We start from the raw sequence: 23,226 nt of genomic DNA, 5'->3' as shown, positions 1-23,226 counted from the left end.
GACAGGAAATTATGGAGGCAATGGGACAGGAAGCAGGGAGAGATGTGGAGAGAGACAGACATGAGGAGTGGATGCAGAGGTAGGTGAAGAGATTAAAGGGGCCAGTCATGGGAAGAGAGACAAGGAGAAAGACAGACGGCAGATAGACAGAAGTGTGGGGAGGAAGACAGAGAGGCAGAGAGACATGGGAGACAGTCATAAAGTGATAGCCACAGAGACATTCCCATAAGTTCAGAACCATGGATAGAGGCCATAAGAGAGAGAGAGAGAGAGAGAGAGAGAGAGAGAGAGAGAGAGAGAGAGAGAGAGGCAGGGAAGGGAGGGGGAGGAGAGAGAGAGGAACTTCCATTAAACTCAAAGTCAAGAAGAGTGGCTTTGCCATGTGCCACCATTTAGGGGGCATCTATGGCCACTTAAGAGTTTAAGGCCCACTGGGTATCTATGTTTGAGTCAGAAGAGTGGGGATATCCAGGGCTGCAGGTCTTGGGGTTCAGCCAGAGTAGAGGGCAGTTTTGGGGGTTGAGATTGGAGCAAAAAATCTGCCTGGGTCCTGCCAAGACTGAAGTCAAACTCCAACATATGTTGGCCTAGAGCACATTCAAAGTAACAATACCAGAGCCATTACAGCTCCTAGGTGCCTGGCCTTGTGTTAAGCACTTACGTAGCTTATATTCATTATTTCCTTCATTTTAAAGCACAGCCAACTGAGGCTCAAAGAGATTAACACAACTCCCCACACACATGGGGTAACAGGCACACAGACACAGTTAGAACCCAGGGTTGTAGGAATGCAAGCCCCCTTTAACCCTAGCTCCCTGGGGCTGCCCCGCCTGGCTACTTAATGCTCTAAAAAGGTATGGAAGGAAGCCTGCCGGGGGAGGCTGCAGGAAAGAGTGAAATACAGGCGTGGGCTGCCGAAACCGAATTGAGCGTCGGTCTGCGGACTGAAAGGTCCCAGGTTTGATTCTGGTCAAGGGCATGTACATTGGTTGCGGGCACATCCCCGGTAGAGGGTGTGCAGGAGGCAGCTGGTCGATGTTTCTCTCTCATCGATGTTTCTAGCTCTCTATCCCTCTCTCTTCCTCTCTGTAAAAAAATCAATAAAATATATATATTTTTAAAAACTGTGAAGAATGAAATTAAAAAAAGAAAAGAAAAAGAAATACAGGCATGGGCAAAAGTAGGTTTATAGTTGTATGTGGCTTGTATTCTTATATTATTATTTCTTTATTCATTATTTTACTATTTATTTGTATTATTTGTCTTATTATTTTGCATCAATTATGATTTATCTTCTAGGTAAATAAAGCTATTGTAGTGACCATAACCTGCATGTCTTTTCCCCTAGGAACAAATGTAAACCTACTTTTGCCCTCCCTAGTATTTAGAAGGTAGGAGGGTGTGGACACCATTCAGAAGAGAAGCTGCCATTTTACAAATGGACAATCAAGGCTCAAAGAGGCTACGTGAATTGCTTAAGGCCACACAGCTAGAAGCAAACATGGCCACGATCTGAACCAGTTCACAGGTGTGACAACAGCAGGCTGGTGGCGAGAAGTGGGCTCCCTGGAGGCCTTCGGGGCCTGGCACAGGAAGAGGGACCCTCTGCACCCTCACCCTCTCGATCTTCTCCAGCCACTCCTTATTCTGGGCCAGCTCGGCCATGAATGCCTGGTGCCGGAGCCATCTCTTATGCAGCTTGTGACCATCTTCCCGGGTGCCATCTCGAGCCATCAGCATCTTCTCGTAGATCCAGCCATCCAGCTGTGGACAGGAGGAGGGGCTCAGATGGTTCTCCCAACCTGGCATAATTCTCATCCCCTCCAGAAGTCCCAAGTTCAGGGCCAGGACTGCTAGGTTTGGGGCAGAGGAGGAAGGGATGGAAAATTTTCCAAGTGGCCGAAGCCGGTTTGGCTCAGTGGTAGAGTGTCAGTCTGTGGACTGAAAGTCCCAGGTTCGATTCCGGTCAAGGGCATGTACATTGGTTGCGGGCACATCCCCGGTAGAGGGTGTGCAAGAGGCAGCTGGTCGATGTTTCTCTCTCATCTACGTTTCTAGCTATCTATCCCTCTCCCTTCCTCTCTGTAAAAAATCAATAAAATATATTTTTTTAAAAAGAAAGAAAATTTTCCAAGTGAAGCTTTTTTTTGTGTGTGTGTGGGGGGGGGGGCAGGGAGGAGAATGGATGAAAGGTACCCAGAATGCTCTATTCCTCACCCCCCTTGTTCTCAGGCAGCCCTTCCCCATAAATCCTAAGCCCCAAGGCAGGGCTCCTGAGCTAGACAGCCTTGTCCTACTCATGCCCAAGTCCTCCAACCTAACTTAGCTCATTTTCAATTCAGCCCCTGGACCCCCCCCCCCCCCTTGCCAACAGCAACATTTAGACCCTTTGATTTAGTCTCAGCCACCTCCAATGCAAGATCCCAACCCACTCCTCAGGTATCAAGTGAAGCCTCTATACCTAGCCCCAGCCCCCCTGCACCCCCCCTCCCGCCATGACCAGCTGAACCCCTAAACAACCTCCCAACTGGTGCCAAGTATAGTTCCCTCCAAACTAGCCCTCCAATCTGGGGGAGACCCATCCCCCACAGCTCATATCCAGCCTCCCCAACAAGCCCACAGGACTCCTTAAATCCGGCCATGAGGACCCAATCCAAGAACACAGTTCTCCCACATCACGACCAGTCCCAGCCCCCTACCAAAGTCAACCCCCAATGCAAGCCACAAGGTGGCCTACTAGCTCCCCAAATGAATCTACCCTAAAAGCTAGGCCCAGACTCCCCAACATGGACCAGACAGAACCTCCCCAGACAGCTCCCTCCCTAACACGAAAGGCAGTTCTAGTCTCACCAACAAAACCAATCACTCAAAATGCAAGCACTGAGGGGGCGCCTCTCACTACCTGAGCAGGACCAATCACAAGGTTGCTTTCTGAGCCCCCAAATAAGACTTGTGCCCTAAGACCCAACCTCCCCACTCATGACCAAAACTGGCACCTGAGAAAGTTTGCTCCTCCCCCTTCTCCACCTCCCCCCAGTCATAAGATCCTCCTCCTCCCTCCTGCAAAAAAAAAAAAAAAAAAAAAAAAAAAAATCACCAAAAAAACATGGACTCTAGCTCAGCGGTCCCAGGAGGCAAATGCAGTCATAGCCAAGGACAAATCCCCCACTGGCCCAACCCCACTCCGTGTCCCCAGAGCATATGCTCCCAGGGGTTCTGGACAGCCACACACACACACACACACACACACACACACACACACACGGGCCAAGGCAGAGGCTGAAACCCCTGACTCAGTTCATCGGTTCCCACACAAGGGAAGAGTTTGCCAATGGCAGCCACAGATCGCAGTGAAGACAGCCTCTGAAGGACAGGGTACTCTCCTCAAGGTAAAGCCCCAGAGTGATTGACCCCATCTCCAAGGGCAAAGACAGTCCCCGACAACCAGGGGAAAGCCCCCGAAACCAGAGCCTCTCAAAGCCAGAGCAAGTCCAAGACCCTCATCGTCCAAGGCAGACCCTCGCAGATGTGATTCGCCCCATCATCTAACCCTAATACAGATCCCCCCAAAATAAGGGGAAAAACCCAAAAGGCTGAGAGTCTCCCAACCCCAGGAACAATCTCCGATTCCCCATTACCCAAAGGAGAGCACTTTAGAGAGGTTAAGACCTCCCTAACCCCAGGACAAGTCCACACTACCCCAGTGTCCTTAAAAGTCCCCCCTTTTCTGCCTCAGTCCCTGGGGACCCGTCCTCTCAGTGCCGCCCGCAGCAGCACCGCGGACAGCTCCCGGCGCCCAGCGCCTCCGCAGGGTTAGGGTCCTGGCGTCCCGCCCACGCGCCCCCGCGTCCCTGCCTCCCGCGGCCGAAGGGCGAGCGCGCGCCCAAGCCCCCTCCCCCGCCCGCCCGCCTCGCCGGGGGCGCGCACCGGCCCCTTCCCCTCCTCCCCCGCGGCGCCCCCGAGACCTGGAGCGGCGTCGGCGTTGGCTGGGTCCCTGCGGCGGGCGGGCTCTCGCCCCTTCACTGCAACGGCGGCGGCGGCGGCGGCGACCGAGGCTCCGGCGGCGCGCGCCCCCGCCTCCGCCCGCGCCCCGCGGCAGCGCGCCGGCCCGCCCGCGCGCGCCCCCTGCCTGCCTCCGTGCCAGCCGCCTCGCAGGGGCCCAGCTGGGGGTGGAGGCACAATCACCCCCCTCCCTGAAGCCTGGGGGTGGGGGTTCTGTGCCCTCTCAGATGGTTGCTATAATACTTGGCCCAGAACAATCTCAGGAGGAGAGGGGGAAGGAACTCCTGGACCAAATGAAATTCGGGAGCGGGGTCTGGGCCCTGGGCTACCTATGTGAGGTGGGGAGTATGGTGGGGTGGGGTGGGCTCCTGAACCATTTCTAATGGGAAGGGGCTCGGACTCCGGGACACCTCAGTCACAGGAGTAGAAGATGGGGGGAGGGGAGGGGGACATCTATAAAACTTCAGTCCAGAATCATATCCACCGGGAAGGATAGGGACCGGGAGTTCCTGATTCCATTTCCAGTGGGCTTCTTGAGTCCCAGACCCATCTCTAGTAAGCTTCAGTTATGTGGGAGTGGGTTTTCAAATGTGAGAGAACAGTTTAACCATCTTTAATGGGGGGATCGGGGCCTAGCGCCTGAACCATCCTTGGTTGGGGGAAACTTAGATACTGGATCAGCCTGTGGGGGGAGAGCAATGATTCTGGGTCAGGTAGATGAATGAGGCCGGAACCGTCTCTATGTGGGGGTTACAAAAGAGTTTCCTGGGCCAGCTCTAATGCGATCAGAATCCCAAACGTTTCTATGGGATGCAGGGGAAGGAGGGGGGGAGTGTGTGTGACTCCTGAACCTTCTCTAATGAGTGGAGAGGGATCTGATTTGGGGCGATCCTTTTGGGTGTATAGATCATCTCTAAAGGGGCAGAGCTTGATTCTTGGACACTTTTAAAGGGGCAAAGGCTCGTTTCTGGGCCATCTGTGACTGAAGTTGCGCTCCCCCACCCCCTCCAGTCTCGCGCTCCTCTCTCCGGCAGGCAGCAGCGCGCTTCTTGCAAATCACCAGAGGAAAGGTGAGACCGGCGCACAGTCCCGCGGGGCCGGAAGGCACGGACGCGCGCACCACCGTTGCCAGGGGCTCCCAGAATCCCTCCCTCCTTCCCCAAAGCCAGCGTTGGCGGGAGGGGCGGGCGGGGGGGGGGGGGGGGAAGGAACCTACGGAGCATGCGCACGGAAGCAGGGCTTCTGGTGGCTCGGAGTGAACCTTGCCTGACGACCCACTTAGACGGGGCGTCCCCACCCCCACCGCCCCTCTGCCCTGGAGCACTTTCCTCCTGGGAGAGAAATCACTGTGCCCAGCACAGCTGGCATTCCTACCTCGTGGCAGTCTCGGAGGAAGTGCTGCAGCTCAAGTTGGTCACGTAGCTTCTGCATCCACTGCTGGGCCCGAAGTTGGTTTTCTTGGCTCCTAAGGATGGGGAGATAGGGACTGGGGAAACCTGAGTGGGAGCACAGGCAGTAGGGCTGCGAGGGAAGGCATGGGGCTCGGCAGGGAGGAGGAGGAGAAGGAGGAGACGATAGCAAGATGGAAGATGGGAAGAGGCAAAGCCAGGACAAAGTGGGGCAGAGCCAGGGACAGAGGTGGAGAGGTGCAGAGAGACAGACAGACATCTAGGAAGAAACAGATACAGACAGAAATAACAGAAAACTTGGTGAGAGACACCTAGAGAGAGATTAAGAGGGAGAGATAGTCAGAGAGAGAGACTGTAAAGGCCTAGAGAGAGAAAAACAGAGACACACATAGACACAAGACCAGAGACAAATAAATAAGCAAAGACCTCAAGGGGGGAGTGCTTGACAGAGACCTAGAGAGAGAAAGAAAGAGACCGAGGTAGAGAAATTAGGAAAAGGAAAGGTATGAAGTAGTATTATTGCCAGAGAGACAGAAAGAGAGGCAGTAGTGAGGGGAGGGAGGGAGAGAGAGAGAAGGAAAGAGATACAGAGATGCACAGATAGATTGAGGCTGGAGGCCAAGAAGCAGAGCAGGCGAGAAAAACTTACAGAGAGCCCGGGCAAAGTTGGAAGAAAGCATAGGAAAGGCCAAAGACAAACAAGCAAAGGACTGACGTTTTCATGCCCAGACTCAGCTCTGAAAATGAACTGAATCAATCCCTCCAGGCCATCACCAGTCAACACGTCAGCCCTCAGCCCTTGGGATGAGGAAACCTCCAGGAGGGTGGAAATGGCATGGTTCAAATCCCATCTGGGCCACTTCCTGGCTGCGACCTTAGGCAAGTTAATGACCCTCTCTAAGCTTCATGTGCAAAACGCAGAAAAGGTCAGCACCTGGCACCCAGGCTGGTCAGGTTCCCGGCTGGGCAAGGCCCACAGACGGTCTGTGACTTGCCCAGAATCTCACAGGTTGAGGGGACTAGGATCTGGCACTCTGCATGGTTGTGCCCCACTTTTGCGTGTGGACAGTAATACTCCACTCCAGGAATGGATTTTTATTACTTCTACCTGGTGGGAAAACCATCCCTAGACCAGTAAATAACTGGGACCTGGTGTGTGTGTGGGGGGGTGGCAAGAACTGGGTCTGTCTCAATTCTGCTGTGCTCCCAGCCTCACCGGGCACAAGCCTTGGGCAGATGCACCCTCTGGGCTCACACAGCCCTCCGCAGCTCTCCCATCCTGGCCTGGTCACTCGGGGCCGTCCTTGCCAGACAGTGGGTGGCTCTGTGAGGGCAGGAATCGTATCCTGTACTGGTCACTGCTCTGCCCCACAGGACTCAGAACCCAGAACATACTCTACCTGTTTAATTGGCTGAAGAATAAATGAATAAACAACAGAATGAAAGGAGCAACTAATGACTGAAAAGGGATGAAGAGTGAAGCAGAGGATGGCCGTCCTTCAGGCTCCTCCTCAGTTCTGCAGAGCCCGGCATACAGCAGACCCTCAGAAATAAGAGACAGCCCATGCCCTAGCTGGTTTGGCTCAGTGGGTAGAGCGTCAGCCTGCAGACTGAAGGGTTCTGGTTCGATTCTGGGTTTTGGGCTCAATCCCCAGTAGGTAGCTTGGAGAAACATCTCATCATTGATGTTTCTGTCTCTCTCTCCCTATCCCTTTCTCTCTGAAATCAATAAAAATATGTATTTTAAAGAGAGAGAGAGAGAGAGAGAGAGAGAGAGAGAGAGAGATAGATAGCCCGGCAGGTGTTTCTCAGTGGTTAGAGCACCAGCCCACACACCAAAAGGTCTCATGTTCAAATCCCCAGTCATCGGCAAGTACCTGGGTTGTGGGGTCTCTCCCTGCCCCCTGGTAAGGGCATGTTTGGGAGGCAACCAGTCAATGTGTATCTGACATCAATCTCTCTCTCTCTCTCTCTCTCTCTCTCTCTCTCTCTCTCTTTCCTTCCCTCCCTCCTTCCCTCCCTCCCTCCTCATCCCTCTCTGCTTCCCTTCTTTCCTCATTCCCACTCTCTCTCTGAAAAGAATGAAAAAAACATCCTGTAAAAGTTTCCTTTAGCAAGCTCCAGCCTTGGAAAAGGAGGCTGGGGCCTTGGGGGTGTGGATGGTGATAAACAGGTGTGCTTTCCAACAAGAAATGGGAAGACATGTCCAGCCGGTGTGGCTCAGTGGTTTACCATCGGTCAATCCATGAACTAGGAGGTCATGGTTTGATTTTAGGTCAGGACACAAGCCCGGGTTTCAGGCTTGATCCCCAGTTGGGGGCGTGCAGGAGGCAGTCGATCAATGTTTCTCTCACATCACTGACGTTTCTATCTTTCTCTCCTTCTTCCTTCCTCTCTGAAATCAATAAAAATATATTTTTAAAAAGAGATGAGAAGTCACAAGGAGGGCTGCTGAGACCTCTTCCAGCCTGGATCAGGGCTGGGGTCATCAGGAGGGGCAGAAACAGTGAGAGTGACCAGGAAGTGGGTCTGGAGGAAACCCTATAAGGACTCTACTTGGAAGTGGAGATTTTGTTTTGCTTTGTTCAGGGTCTAGAACAGTGCCTGGCACACAGTGGCTGCCCAGTAAATGATCAGTACAAGGACAGGCAAGAGACAGGCTGGTGACAAGTAGATGGTGACACACAAACACACACTCCACAGACCACTTCCTAGAGAACCAGCAGGTGTTCCTTCCCCGTATTTGACAACCAGCACAGCGGGGGACACCACCCCACCTGAAGGCTGGGCCAGGACCTGTGCGGCCAAGGGCTAGGAGTCAGGGGGAGTCCCGGTTCCCAGGCAGGGCCAGAACAGCAGGGCAGATTCAGGGAAGATACGGCAACATTGGGAAACTTTTCACCATGTATCCTCTAGTATCTTTGGGCTGACAACCACCAGGTGGATACCTTTTCACAAAATGTCAATTTAAATAAAATCTAAAAGCAATATAGAATGAAACAGAAACCAGAGAAGGGCAGAGAAGCAGACACTGTGGTAGACAGGAGCAGGACCTTGGCCTCCTCACCCGCCCCTTGCCCGGGGACGGGAGGACCTACTTCTCCAGCAGCTGGGCCACGGCCTCCTGGGCCTGCTCCCCGTAGGCGTTGCCCTGCCTCAGCAGGCCCTCCGCAGCCCGCACCGCCACGAGCGTCTTCTGCTGGCTCAGCTCCATGGTGGTGAGAAAATCCCGGTGTTGTTTCAATGCCTCCTCCACCGACTCCACTGTGCCCGGGAGCTCCACACCCGACAGGGCCAGCTCCTGGGGAGGGCGGTGCACAGGTCAGATACCCCCCCATCCCCTGCCCCCCACCCCCCACCCCGTCCAGGACCTGGGAGAGGAGGCCGGCCTGGGTTCCCACACCGCTCTCTTCCCTCTTGCTTCTGGCATCACACACATCAGGTGTGGCCCCGCCCCACCCAGGCCTTTGCTCATGCTGGTCCTCTGTCTGGCAGTCTGTCCCTCCAGATATCCCCGTGGCTGGCTCCTTCACTTTCTTCAGATCTCTGCCAGAAATATCACCCTTCCCCACCCCAGCCAGATCCCCTCCTCCTGCTTTATTATTTCTAGCATATACCTGACATAATAGCATCTGTGCATTTACTCATTTATTGTCTCCACCCCCCCCCCCCACTAAAATGCCAGCCATGTGCAGGTAGGATTTGTGGTTTGTTTCCTTATGTGTTCTCAGCCCCACAATAGTGCCTCCTACAGAGAAGGCACTTAGTAAATACTTGGTTAACTCCATGGTCGGCAAACTGCGGCTCTTGAGTCACATGCGGCTCTTTGGCCCCTTGAGTGTGGCTCTCCCACAAAATACCATGGCCTGGGTGAGTCTATTTTGAAGAAGTAGCGTTAGAAGAAGTTTAAATTTAAAAAATTTGTCTCTCAAAAGAAATTTCAATCATTGTACTGTTGATATTTGGTTCTGTTGACTAATGAATGAGTTTGCCGACCACTGGGTTAATTGATAAAGACGGAACTGGATCCTGTGTCCTCAAGGACTTTATTTTCTTCTCTGGGTTGGTTTTCTAACTGGTAAAAAGTGGGGAGGGGGGGGGCGGTTTTCAGAAAGGGTCTCTCAAGGCCACCTCAGCTATAATATTTAGTAACCCCATGATTCTAGGGGTTCCCGTCTGTCCCCCCAGATAATCCTCCCACTAAGTCAGCTTTCTCTAGGTGACCAGCACTGGTGGTCACCCTTTCTCAAATGATCCCCGGAAGTTGGTACCTACTCTTGGACAATCTGAAAACTGGTGTTCTGTCTTGCCCAAATCCCAAAATTGGTTCCCAAGCCAGAATGATCTCAGAATTGGACGGCTGTTCCCAGAGAACCAGCACACTTGATTCCTCAGGCTGCAAACACAGTTACCGCCTGCGGAGAGTCTGCCAGCTGCCAGCCCCAGTAAGAAGATCATCTGCTAATTTAAGCACGCACAACCTCATAATCCACAATCGTTCACTGATCCGAATAATCTCTCTGCCCGAATCACCCACTTCCATAACTTTTACCCTCTGTCCTCCGTTAGGATAAAGATTACCCACCCCCAAGATTTTTTTGAACCCCACTAACCATCCCCAGTCATCCTCATACTCTATTTCCTTCCAGAGAATTCACAAACGCTGGAAGCCACTCGAATGAACAGCCAAGTGCATTACTCACTCAGGATGGTCCACAAACTTAGTCACCTCAGCTAAGACATCAACCCTCCCATCCTAATCCTCAAATTCTGTTACACGCACGCCCACACATGTTCACAAATGCACCTGCCTATACCAGATCCTTTCCCCACTTCCACGCCCCTCCAACAGCCCCCCCTCCCGGCCCCCCAAACACCCGCCTCCATTCACTGCCCCGTCGCGCCAGTTCCGCACAGTCTGGGACCCCGACCCCAACCCGCGTGAACCCCCACGCTGGCACCTGGTTGCGCAGCACGGCCAGCGCCTGGCGTAGGTCTCGCAGGAAGAGCTGGTAGACGTGGGCCTGGACTAGCGCCTCCCTGCGCGCCTCCCACAGGCCGAGCAGCTTGTGCCAGCCCAGCTCGAGGTGTGGCAGCCACTCGTCCAGCGCCAGGCCGGGACCCAGCTCCGCGCCGTCGGCCGCCAGCAGCGCCTCGCTGGCCGCCACGATGCGCGCGTAGTCCTCCTCGCGCCGGTCCACTTCCTCCTTGAGCGCCGCGTGGCGCGCCAGCAGCGCGTCCGCCTCCTCCAGGCTGCCGGGGAGGGGGCCCGCGTCCCCGCCCGCCGCCTCCTGGGCGCGCACCAGCCAGTCCAGGAAAGCGTCCAGGTCGTGGAGGAAGCGCTGCAGGCGCCCGGCCGCCGCCACCGCCTCGCCGCAGGCCTGGGCCGCGCCAGCCAGCGCGCTCCACTCGGCGCCCAGCTCCTCGGCGCCCCGGTGCAGGCGCGCGGCCTGCGCGGGAAAGCGCGCGGCCAGCAGCGCCGCCTCCTCCAGGAGGGCCGCCTGGCGCGGCTCCAGCGCTTGCAGCGCGGCCTCCAGGCCGCTGAGGCGCCACTGCAGGGCGCCGCCGGCGCGGGGCGTGCTCTCCACAGCCCTCCGCTTCTCACGCACCTGGGCGCGCACCTCGGCCACTTCCAGCACGTGGTTCTCCACCAGCAGCACCGCGCTCGCCTGCTCTTTGCGCTGTTCCACCAGCTCCACGATGCGGTTCCACCTGCCCAAGGGAAGGACGGTGGGTGGCTCGAGGGGGACAGGGCCGATGGACTCAGGGTAGAACCCAGCCACTGTGTGACCTTGGAAAGATTTTATATTATGGAGCCCTTGGGTGAAAATGGAGCCCTACCCGCACTTCTGCTTAGAGCAGCGGTTCTCAAAATGAAATCTGAGCGAGGTCAGACTGTCTTCCTCATAACCCGAAGACGCTATCTGCCTTTGCATTGTCTCCAGGGAGCACAGAGTTTTCCAGAGGCTGCAGGACAAAGGCCCAGGCGGAAGCAGACCCGAGAACCCAGCTGCCTTCTTTTAAGCCACATTAAAGAGATTTGCAAAAATGGCCAACACTGCCATTCTTCTCGCTACGCTTTTTGTTTTGAAAAATAGCTTTTTTCATGAAAAAAATAACATAATAGGTTATTATTTTTGGATGACAATATTTTAAAATTAGTCAATATTAATTTACTTACTGAGCCACACCAGCAGGACATTAATTTCTAATATAGTAAGTATTGATAGCTATAACCCACTAAATTAAACTATTTGGGGTTAAGACATGTAAAGATATTTGGGGTTATAGCATGTAAAGAGGGTTACAGAGTGTAAGAGTGTAAAGAGGTTCTGAAACCAGAGTCTACACACCATTAGTCACCTCAGCTAGGACATCAGCCCTGTGAGAAGTGCTAGTTGATGAAACTAGATATGTTGGGTTCAACGAAAAGTAATTGATCAGGTACCATGAACCAGGCGCTGAGGACAGTGATGCAAGAGGAAAACCTGTTTTTATTCCAAAATAAATAAATGGAAAAATCACGTACTGCTCTGTGTGATTGCACTGTGATGGCACTGTTCTGGGCCTCAGTTCCCTTGCATGGATGGTGTGCGGTCCGGGTACAAGCATAGGATCCTAGCAGGGTGGCCTGGAGTCCAATCCGAGGTGTGCATGGCCTTGGCTAGTAACCCTCTCCATGCCTCAGTTTCCCCAGCAGTAAAATGGACACAATCATAGCACAGCACCTGCCTCACCAGGGTGCTGTGAGGGTCAAATGAGTTCTGATCTAGGGAATGCTGCACACAGCTCCTGTTTGCTACTGTCACCGAGTGAGGATGCTCTCTGGAACACAGCCAGCTCTTCCCTGACTCAGGGCGCTGACTGCCAGACCACTGTCCTCTAATTCCTGCACAGATCCTTACAGTTCTCTACATAGCTCCTTCGTTTATGAGTTTATTTGTTAACTCTCTGCTCTCTCTAGAATGGACGTGCCACAAAGGCAGAGATTTGGACTCTATCATTGGAAGGACCCAAGTTCAAGTTCTGTGCTGCTAGATTTGCCACGTGACCTTCAGCAAATCATTTCCCTCCATGGTCTTCCTTTTCCTCATCTAGAAAATCAGAAAAATAATGTCCACCTCATTAAGTGTTAATGAGATTATGTGGCTAAAGCACTTGGCATATAATCTCTCTAAAGGCTGCAACATTCTTATCTTTTTAAGCCCTGCTGCTTTCACATTGTCCAGGCTACCAGGCTATAGAATCACTGGATATTGCTATCTTATGGCACAGCAGTTAAGAGCACAGGCTTTGGAATCAGACAAATCCAATTTCAAACCCAAGCTTGACTCTAATTCACCGTGTGACCATGGGCCAATGTCTTCACCTTTCTGAGCTCCAGTTTCCTCCTTTTTAACCCGGGGTAATCTATACCCTAGGGTTGCTGAGAAGACTGAATAAATGCAATCAAGCCCTAGCAAGCTCGGCTCAGTGAACAGAGCATGGGCCTGCAGACTGAAGGGTCCCAGGTTTGATTCAGGTCAAAGGCACATACCTTGGTTTCAGGCTTGATCCCTAGCCCTGGTCAGAGCATATTCAGGAAGCAACTAATCGATGTGTCTCTCCCGACATCGATGTTTCTCTCTCTGTGCCTCTCCCCCTTCCTTCCACTCTCTCTAAAAATCAATGGGAAAATATCCGTGGTTGAGGATTAAGTAAATAAATACAAGCAAGAGCCCAGCTCTGGATTCAGACAGAACTTGGTTTGACTCCAACTTACTAGACTGAGTAACCATGTTAAGGATTTCACCTCTCTGTGTCTGTGTCTGAGCCCTAACCACACTGGAAGAACAGCTGGTAGTGTTCTACGCAGAAAGGTATTAATTTGTTACTATTTTTAAAGAGCTCTGAATTTTGGAATCTTTACTATGGAAACTGGAATATTGAGAGCTAAAATGAAGTGTATAAAATGCTTAGAAAAATTTCCAGAAGATATTAAATATACAACAAATTATTTCTGAACAAACAAATCAATAGCCCACTGAAATGTACTATATCCTCATTTTATCACGTCATCACTAGCACTGGGAATTAATCTTTTTCTCTCTCTCTCTCTCAAATTTGGGCGATTTGCCAGGCCATTATCATCTCAGAGGTTTGAAATTGTCCTTTCTTGATTCCCACGGTGGAGTGGGTGAGGAAAGGAATGATGGGAAGACCTGTCTGAGGTACCTGGGAAGGCCCCTACCTGCTGTTGAGATGGTCCTGGCAGGAGCGCACCTCGTCCGAGCTGGGGTGGCCGCCTTCCACCAGCTCCTGCACCGTGTGGTTCACGTCCAGGACCCGGCCCATCAGACTGTTCATCTCCTGGTCCAGACTCTCAAACCTGCAGAAGAAGGGGGGGCATTTTCAGAGAGGCCTAGACTCTGGGGGCCTGCCCACTTTTTTATTTTATCCAACTGCCTTCTCCCAGATCTCCTAACTCTCCCACCTCACCTGAGTTCTCAGGCCCCTTTGCCAGCTCCTCTTCTTCCTACCTGCTACTTACATGCCAGATCTTCAGGGCTCAGTCCTGGGCCCTCTCACTTCCCCTCGCGCCCTGCCTGGGCCACCTCACCCTCTCCGCAGCCTCAGGCCTCACTCCCAAACTTACGATCCCCACATCTCAGGCTCCTGCCCCAACCTCTTTCCATTGGAGCTGTCTCCAGCCTCAACGCCTGCTGCACCCCTCCTGGGGTCCTCACTCCCAGTGTGACTCAAACTCACTCCAGCATCTCCCCTCAGATTTGTTCTTCCTCTGGGTCCCTATCTCAGGCACAGCCCCACCACCCACCAGGCCAGAGCCCTGGGCCCTGCTTTGAACAACTCCCCACTCCCAGCCTGTCCATCCTCATGGCCTATCCACTTGGCTTCCTGCCCTGGTCTAGTCTGGTCCCCTCCTACCTGGATCCCCACCCCAGCTGCCTCCGTGGGCTCCCAGCCACCACTGTCACCCCCTCAAACCCACTCTCCATATAGCAGCCAGGAAGACCTTGTAAAGCTGGACAGGTCCTTCCTTGTTTAAAACAACAGCCTAAGCTGTGGCACAGGTAATGGCACAGCAAGGCCAGGGACCACACCTGTGTTTCCAGCAATGCCCTGCACCAGACCTAGCACAGAGCAGCGGTTCAGAAAGTACCTGCCGAGGAAATGAATGGGTAAACCAGGTGCTCAGAGAAAGAGATTCAGCCAGAACCAGTTTGGTTCTGCTGGAACCGGTTTGGCTCAGTGGATAGAGCGTTGGTCTGCGGACTGAAAGGTCTCAGGTTGATTCCGGTCAAGGGCATGTACATTGGTTGTAGGCACATCCCCAGTGGGGGGTGCGCAGGAGGCAGCTGGTCGATGTTTCTCTCTCATCGATGTTTCTAGCTCTCTATCCTTCTCCCTTCCTCTCTGTGGAAAATATAAAATATATTTAAAAAAAAAAAAAAAAGAAAGATTCATCCACTAATTTAACTCACTCCTGAGTCAGCCAACGGGCAAATCAGTAGCTACCCTGTTTCCCCGAAAATAAGACAGTGTCTTATATTAATTTTTTCTCCCAAAGTTGTGCTAGGTCTTATTTTCAAGGGATGTCTTATCTTTCCATGCGCTAGGTCTTATTTTCGGGGGATGTCTTATTTTTGGGGAAACACGGTGATGGCACAGGGTGGTAAGTGCTATGAAGAAACGTAAAACAGGGCAAAGAAAGTGACAAGGGCCAGAGCTAACTTATTGGCGAGGGAGGTGCCGTGTACATGGCAGCGGGAGTCCCAGGAGAAGTGTGGGCTAACCTGGGGCCAGGTAAATGTATGCCTGATCGCAGTAACAGCAAAAGCTCCCGGAATGCTCCCGGTCCCCAGGCATTTGCTAAGTGTTCTAGATTTATCTGCTCACTTATTGTTCACCACCAACTTGTGTGGTTGGGACTCTCACTCCCATTGTACTGGAACCCTGCTTCCAGCTGAGATAACACAAGAACTGTTGGGCCAATGAAGGTGATAGACAGGTGAGGAGGAGGACCCTGGAGTCCCACAAGTGCGCGCTCACCGGTGCTGCACCACCTCCACGTCGTCCAGTGAATCAGGGACACGCATGGCGAGCAGCCATTGCTCCTTCTCGCCGATCCACAGCTCGCACGCGTGCACCTCGCCGAACATGCGGTAGACAGCGAGGGCGTCCCGCAGCCACTGGCGCCGCAGCGCCGCCATCTCCGTCACCTCCGCGAACAGCTGCTCGGTTTCCACCACGCGCACCTGCAGGGCCATCACCAGGGGCCCGGCGCCGCCAGCGCCCCCCAGAGTCGCCAGCTGACGCCGCAGGCTGGTCACGGGCCCGCGATGCGCCTCCACCTCTCCGGTGAGCGCCCGGTGCTGGCGGGCCAGGCGGCGGCTGGACGCTTCGTCGTGGCCGAAGTCGCCCGCGGCCGCTAAGCGGTAGGCGTCGCGCAGCCAGTCCAGGAGCCCGTCGAGGTCGGCGCCGAACTGGTGCAGCGCCCGCGCCTCCTGCAGCCGCCGCTCGCGCCGCGCCGCCGCCTCCTCCAGCCGCTGCCAGCGCCGCCGCGCGCTCGCCGCGCGCTCCGCCAAGCCCGCCAGGTGCACCGCCTCGGCGCCCGCGCCCTCGGCGCCGCCGGCCGCAGCCAGCTCCTCGCCGCGGCGCAGGGCGTGCTGCAGCAGCGCCCGCCGCCCGCCCAGCTCGCCCTGCAGGATCTTGTGCTGCGCCAGGAGGCGCGCCGTGCTGGACAGGTCGTGCGCGCCGCCCCCTGCGCCCGGCCCGCCGCCGCCGCCGCCTGTGGCCTCCAGGAGGCGGTCCTTGTCGCGGGCCCAGCTCTCGGCCTCCTCCAGCTCCTGAAACAGCGCCCACAGGCTCCTCGAGGCCTCCAGCTCCGCGCGCCGCCGCGCCGCCTGCTCCTGCAGCTCCGCCAGGCAGCCGTGCACGTGGTTCACGCGGTTGCAGATGACCTGCGGGTCGCAGGGCTGGTAACCTGAGCCAGGAGAAGGGGAGGATCCCGAGTTGGTCTGGAGCAAGGAGGCACCAAAGAGAGGGAGGTGCCGGCTACCTGACCATCAGCTTCAGCAGGGGCCAGGTTATGAGTCCCCTCTTCCAGGCAGCCTTTCCTGACTCCCCGAGTCTGGAGCAGCCGCTTTCTCTGGCTCACCCAGGCTTCTCTGCTTCCCCCATCCCGGCCTTGGGCCCTCTGGGCTATCACTGCCTGATCTGCCTCCTGCACTGGGCTGGAAGCTTCTCAGGGCAGGGCCTGCGCTGTCTCCATCACACCTGGTCCGCACCGTTGTCCAGCACAGGGTGGGCCCAGAGCAGCAGCCTAATGAAAACAGTGGCTTACTGACTGAATGATGGGTGGAAACTGAGCTTCAGAGGGTCCTAGAATCAGTACATTTCATGTAAACTGTGCTTCCTTCAGAACTGGATCAAATGAAGCTGCTCTACTCTTAAGCCATTTTCTGGGTTCCCTCTCTCTGATGTCTTACCTACTTACTCCCAGTGATAACCTGAATTCCCTTTTTCTTCAAAAGATTCGTTTTCGCTCAGCCAGCGTGGCTCAGTGGTTGAGCGTTGCTGACCTATGAACCTGGAGTCATGGTTGGATTCTTGGTTGGGGCACATACCAGGTTGTGGGCTTGATCCCCAGGGTGGGGCATGCAGGAGGCAGCCAACCAATGACTGTATCTTATCATTGTTGTTTCTATCTCTCTCTTTCCCTCTCTTCATCTCTGAAATCAATAAAAAATATATTTTTGAAAAATTCACTTTCCTTCCAGACCTCTCTAGTCTATGATCCCCCAAAAAATTAATTTGTTGCAGCCAGCATTTCTTTAATGGAATAGCATCGAATGAATAAAAATATGTCAGAATACAATACACAAGGTAAGGGGTAGCATTGTTTGAGAAAACATTGGTGTGTGTGTGTGTAAACGTATTTCCGACTGGGTCACAGCACTACTAGATGGAATGTAGGATTTCTATAATTCTGGACATTCACAGATATTGACCAAATGCCAAGGCATTCAACTAAAAAATAAATGGAGACAACGTATCCAGACCAATGTCACAGTGTCCTTTAGTCCTCACAACCGCCCCATGAGGTCAGCATCCTTACCAGCCCATCTTCAGATGAAGAAACTGAGACTCAGGGAGGGAAGCTGCTTGCCCAGGATCAGCTAAGACCCTCTGGACCACTTGTCAGGCAGTGCTGCCTCCTGTCACCATGACAACACACATCCCCCACGAGCCTGCTTGCTGTTTTCATGGTGCTGCTGGTTGTCACCAAGTACCAAGATCTCACAAGAAGATGGTGGCCTCTGGGGACAAACAGCCCCAAGTACAGGACAGGGTCCCATCAGCCTCCTGCGGTTCTGATGAGGGTGAGAGGGGCTGAGCCAGGGCTGAGCTGTCTTCACCAGGGCTTGGAAGGACAACTCACTTGCTCTTAGTACGTGGCCCAGTCTGTGGGAGTCAGAAACTCTCCCACCATCTCTCAGGCCTATAGACGCTTTCTTTTCTAATGAAGCTCCGGGATTCTAAAGGGTCCTGACCAGCCTCAAAACCCATCCGTGGCCCTGCTTCTGGGCCTCCGAGCGAAAGAAAAGCAGCCCTGGCTAATGGCAGGGCACACAGGGAGCACGCACAGCACACAACACCAGACAGCACTCTGAGCTGTGCCACGTGGGACGAAGTGCAATCACTCCGTCGTGATGTCCGGGCACACACAGCAACAAGGGCACCCCTTCACCCAGCTAAGGCGAACGATTTCTTCCAATTCCCGAGAAATGGTTAAGATGTGCAATCAGCACATTGCCCCTTCCTGACTGCATCCGTCTGCAGCTTCCACTACACAAAGCATCCAAGCCACTGACACAAGCCCTTCTTCACGGCCTCTGACTGAGATTCCACAAGGTCTGTGCAAAGAGCCAACTACCGGCTCGTTCTGACGGAAGGGGTTCCTGGTGGTCCTTGGCCAGAGGAAATGGCATCCGTAAATGAGAATTTCAGTAGAGTCAGCCTCAGCTTGCCCAAGGGCATTCTGCCCCTGCTTCTGGCAATGGTGGCCCACCCGCTCTCTCCCAGGCCACGTCTGTGGAGGGAGCTGACCCCACTCTTGGCCCTGGGGTGGGTACAGCACAAAGATGTGGCAAATCAGGTCGCTCCATCCCCATGGAGCCCACCGCGGGCTCAGGAACGCTCCCCTGCACCTCTGGTCAGACTATGGGGAGTAAGGGGCCTGATTCTGCTGAGTCTGTGCTGCTAAAAAGTAAAAAGGGGCCGAGTGACCCCAGGTCTACACCGCAGGGGAAGGGCTGCCCAACAGTGACACAAACATGGAGGAGAGTCCTAAAAGCATCGCTGAGCCATGCCTGGATCCAGCCTTCCTGAAGCCACCTCCCCTCTCGCTGGACATTTTAGTTTTATCAGCCAACACATTCACTCCCTCTTCCTCCTTCCTGCTCCCTGAGCTGAGTTTCCACCACTAGCTGGTGAACAGGCCCTGACAACACATTCCATTACACAGCCCTTTTGTGATATCCACTGCGACCCAGCTGTAAGGGCCCAGCACAAAACAAATGCTCGGTGAATGGGAGCTATTGCTACAAACTCTCAAAGCAGGAAGAAGTTACGTGGTTCAATCTCCTGCTCAACCCACTAATTTCCCTGAGGCTGTATCCCCGATGGAACGGGATCCTAGTCTGTGCTCGGATGCCTCCAAAGACAGGGCGCTCACTCCTTCCTTCTCCCTCTCAGGAGTCACACAGCGTCTAAAGCAGCAGCTGTGGGAGTCTCCTCCCCAGGTCCCAGCACAGACTCACCCTGCAGCTGGGAGAAGCGCAGGGCCGCGGCGTTGAGGGCCTCCACCCGCTCACTCTGGGCGGCGATGTCCCCCTCCAGCAGTCCGTGCTTCTGCAGCAGGTCCTCCGCCTCCACCAGGTGCTGCCCACACTCCGGAGACAGCAGCTGGGCCTGTGAGAGGGGCGGCACTGAGGACGCATTTGGCATTGGCCCTGAGGCCACTCTGCCACCCCCACTGGCCCAGGCATCCCGCTGCTCTCCTACACCATCACCTGAACTCTGACCTCTGTCTCTGTCTCCTTATCTCTGTCCTCATGGCTCCCCCTGAATGTTTTCTCCCTCATCGTCGCCACGTGTTAGGGCCCTGGCTGTCCCGGTGTCTGTCTCCTACTCTCTACGCCAGTGTTTCCCAAACTTTTGACGTATGTGTACTCCTTCTATAATTTTCGTAACGCTGAGTACCCCTCGTACTCATGAGAATGTAGAATTAGGTGCAGCTAAGCACGGTGCAGTGCATATCCCCACCAAACTCCGGTGCAACACGTACCCCCACCAAACTCTTCCCGTACCCCTGGGGGTACGCGTACCACACTTTGGGAAACACTGCTCTATGCCATCTCTGTCCTCTTCCCCCTCTCTCTGCCTCCACGTTTCTCCCTTACACTTCTGACTCCATCTCTCTCTGTAACCCTCTGTGTGGTCTTTCTCAAGTGGATGCCATCTTCCTATGTGTCTTTCTGTGTGGCCATAAAGATTTCATTTCTAACTTGGTGTCTGCTTCTCTACCACTCTCTCTAGTGCGCTCTCCATCTCTCTCATCTTCCCTGGAATAATCTTTCTCTCTGTCTCTATATCTCTGTGTCTTTTTAATCTACTTCTCTCTGTGTCTCTGCCTCTTTCCCTGACTCTGTCTCTCCCTGTCTCTTTCTCTCACTTTTTCTCATCGTCTCCCTGACTTTCTCTTTATCTTTCCGTCTCTCTCCCCTTCCCTCTCCATGTCTCTCGTAGCCCTTTCAGTGCCTAGATCCTCCCTCCCCTCCTGGCCCACCACGCCCACCCGTGGCCCCCGTCTGGCCCCCACCTGCATCTCCTCCATCCAGTCCACCATGTACACCATCTCCTGGAAGACCTTCTGCAGGGCCAGGTTCTGCTCCAGCCGTACCCGCCGGGCGCCCACCAGCCCGGTCAGCAGGGCCCACTGGCGCAGGACGCTGTCTCGCTGGGCTGCCACCCTCCGGGCGTCGTAGTAGCCCTCAGCCGCCAGCGCCTGGGCCAGCTCCGCCACGCCCTGCACCCGCTCCTCGTAGGCTGCAATGTCCGCCTCAATGGCCTCGTGTTTCTTCATGGCGGCCTCCACCGCCGGCAGCTCGTAGCCAAAGTTGTCCTGGCAGGGCAGACGCAGACACTCACCCACGCTGCCTCCGCAGCCCGGTGTGAACTTGGAAAGCTCCCCACTGCTTCCGTTACCCCGGAGACCAGCCCCATCCTTCCCTGTTACATTTCTAATCCTAAACATGTTACCAACACGTTACCTAGGAAACAGGCCCCGTCCTTCCATTTCCCTAGATTAGGGACCAGGCCAACCCTATCCTGTTACCTAGGAGACCAGTTCTATTCTCCTGAGTTACCTTGGGCACCAGATACAACCTTCTTTGTCACTTAAAAGATAATTAAATACTCTCCCTATCTCTGAAAAAAAAACTAACCTTTCTTCTCTAGTTACCATGGAGACCAGCCTCACTCTCCTGTTCCCTGCATATCAGGCCTCTCCCTCCAACCCTCAAACAACACCAGTCACTTGGGAGAACAATTTTCCCTTCCTACACTCTTGTCCCCTAATCCAAAACTTCTCTGTTGCTTAAGAGATCAAGTCTTGCTTGGCCAGTGTGGCTCAGCAGTTGAGCACTGACCTATGAACCAGGAGGTCACAGTTCAATTCCCAGTGAGGGCACATGCCCAGGTTGCAGGCTTGATCCCCAGTAGAGAGCATGCAGCCGATTCTCTCATCATTGATGTTTCTATCTCTCTCTACCTCTTCCTTCCTCTCTGAAATCAATCTATATATATAAAAAGCCAGCGACTGGAATGCCGTAATGACTAGTTGCTATGATACCCACTGTGGCCAGCGAACACAGTGGGTATCATAGCAACTAGTCATTGGGGGGGTGGGGCCAACCAGCCAACCACCTGCAGCCCTCCCCTTGGCTGGCCCCGCCACCAATGGCCCCCACCACCCTGATCAGCCCACAGCTCCTCTCCCCAGCTGGCCCCACCCTGATAAACTTTCCCACCCCATTTGGGGGCAGGGCCTGATAGCCATTCCCATGTGACCCCTCCACCAAGCTGGCTTAGCCCTGATCAGGCCATCAGGGCTGCTGGCCACCCAACCTCCCGTTTTCTCCTCCTCCTGACAGGCCTGCCCTATCCGTCCCAATTGGGGCCAGGCCGGTCGGACCCCATCCGTGCACGAATTTGTGCATTGGGCATCGAGTAAAATATATTTAAAAAGAAAAAGTGTCTTTAAAAAACAAAAGATCAAGTCTTCCTCCCTGGTCCCACAACATCAGCCCAATCCTCCCCCCAGCCCCGTGCCCGTACCTGGGACACCAGGCGCTGGTTCTCATTCAGCCAGCTCTCCCTCATGGCCACCTTGTGGTCAAACCTCTGGGCCAGGAGCCCCAGCTTCTCCTGCCGCGTCAGCTCAGCCCGCAGGGCCGCCTCCCGCTCGTGCTCCGCCTTCTCCAGCAGGCCCCAGGCCTAGGGAGCAGAGGAGCAGGCAAACTCCAATCACTCCTCCTTTCATGGCCGGCTCCCTGTCTAAGGGAGCATGTCAAACTCTTGGCCCAGCCAACATAATGGTATGTAAGAATCGTTTTAATAAAAATTTCGTAACTTAATTTTACAATATCCTATTATACATAATTATCAATAATGAGCTATAATATTCACCAATGGCTAATTACTAGACTTGTGTTGTATTCGTTTCCCTTATGCACCTTAGCGCAGGCGCACCATTTCTCTCCACCAATACCAGCAGCGAATATTTTAGCAGCCAATGGCCACGTCATTAGTTTTGTACTGACTTGTTTGGTGTGCACAACAGGAAATATTTCGCTTCCAGAGAACAAGAAAAATAGATTTGTTTGGTAATACTTATTAATTTGTGCAGTTATTCAGCATCTGGTTAGTTAATGAAAAAATAATAATTTTTATTAAAATGTTCTATTATTTTATGTTAACGATGACTCATTTATTTCAGCCCTTTGTATTCAGCATGTCTCTATCGAAATAAACCTATGGAAATTGAAGCTTCTGGTTGTTCTTTGTGGCCCACATACACTTACACCTTGCTTATTTGGCCCATTTAGCCTCTGAGTTTGACATGCTTGGTCTAAGGTCACTCCTAGGACTAATGGCACTTTTGCTCAAATTGGAAAAAAACATGTTGCTTCTTCATGACCTGCAACTGCTGGAAACTGTCAGAATGAATGTCCGATCCACAGTGTCTACATGGGAATGGCTCCCTTTCGAAGTGAACAACCTACACAACGCCACCGAGCATGCTGCCTCCCACACCACAGCCTCACCTTGTCGATATCCCAGATGCCACAGCCCTCCCGGGGCACGTAGAGGCGGCGGTTGCAGGCGCGCAATTTGCTCTGGATGCTGAAGAGCAGCACCTCCAGGTTCCCCTTCTCCTGAAACCTGAGGGTGCTTGAGCTCAGGAACCCGCCTCCACACCGCCACCTGCTGCCCTCCCTCCCGAGCTGGGCCTCACTTGGCGGGCTTCTCCAGGGTGCAGTAGGCCGTGAAGGCCTGCAGCTGCTGCTGCACCCCGCTCAGGGAGTTGGCGAACTTCTGGTTGCTGATGAGGCCCACAGTGCGGTGGATCCAGGCCAGCAGCTCGGTCGCCAGCTCCTCGTAGCGCTCAATGATCTTCTCCACCTCCAGCACCTGGTCCAGGACCTGGCCCGCACAGGAAGCGGGGTCAGCCTCACCGCAGGCCCGCCCC

The 23,226-nt window shown here is 54.0% G+C and overlaps 1 protein-coding gene across 5 annotated transcripts in view; it reads right to left on the bottom strand.

Moving 5' to 3' along the window:
• Positions 1-23,226, bottom strand: part of SPTBN4 (spectrin beta, non-erythrocytic 4) — a 77,589-nt gene that overhangs the window by 30,848 nt on the left and 23,515 nt on the right. For 3 of the 5 annotated variants that reach the window (XM_084860906.1, XM_084860907.1, XM_084860908.1), the window contains exons 9-19: positions 22,993-23,180; positions 22,802-22,919; positions 21,813-21,971; positions 20,296-20,598; positions 19,235-19,385; positions 15,462-16,395; positions 13,642-13,779; positions 10,373-11,123; positions 8,510-8,712; positions 5,377-5,467; positions 1,618-1,764 (exon numbers count right to left, since the gene is read on the bottom strand). In XM_084860906.1, the coding sequence (XP_084717032.1) occupies positions 1,618-1,764; positions 5,377-5,467; positions 8,510-8,712; positions 10,373-11,123; positions 13,642-13,779; positions 15,462-16,395; positions 19,235-19,385; positions 20,296-20,598; positions 21,813-21,971; positions 22,802-22,919; positions 22,993-23,180 (3,183 nt within the window). Of the gene's footprint in view, positions 1-1,617; positions 1,765-3,965; positions 4,101-5,376; positions 5,468-8,509; positions 8,713-10,024; positions 10,042-10,372; positions 11,124-13,641; positions 13,780-15,461; positions 16,396-19,234; positions 19,386-20,295; positions 20,599-21,812; positions 21,972-22,801; positions 22,920-22,992; positions 23,181-23,226 lie in introns of those variants that run through there. The other 2 variants (XM_084860909.1, XM_084860910.1) reach the window with 2 other exon arrangements.

Source organism: Pipistrellus hanaki, assembly GCF_964339955.1.
Source record: "Pipistrellus hanaki genome assembly, chromosome: 15".
NCBI classification, from domain to species: Eukaryota; Metazoa; Chordata; class Mammalia; order Chiroptera; family Vespertilionidae; genus Pipistrellus; species Pipistrellus hanaki.
The sequence above is the reverse complement of the archived record's forward strand: the minus strand, read 5'-3'. Positions and strand labels throughout refer to the sequence as shown.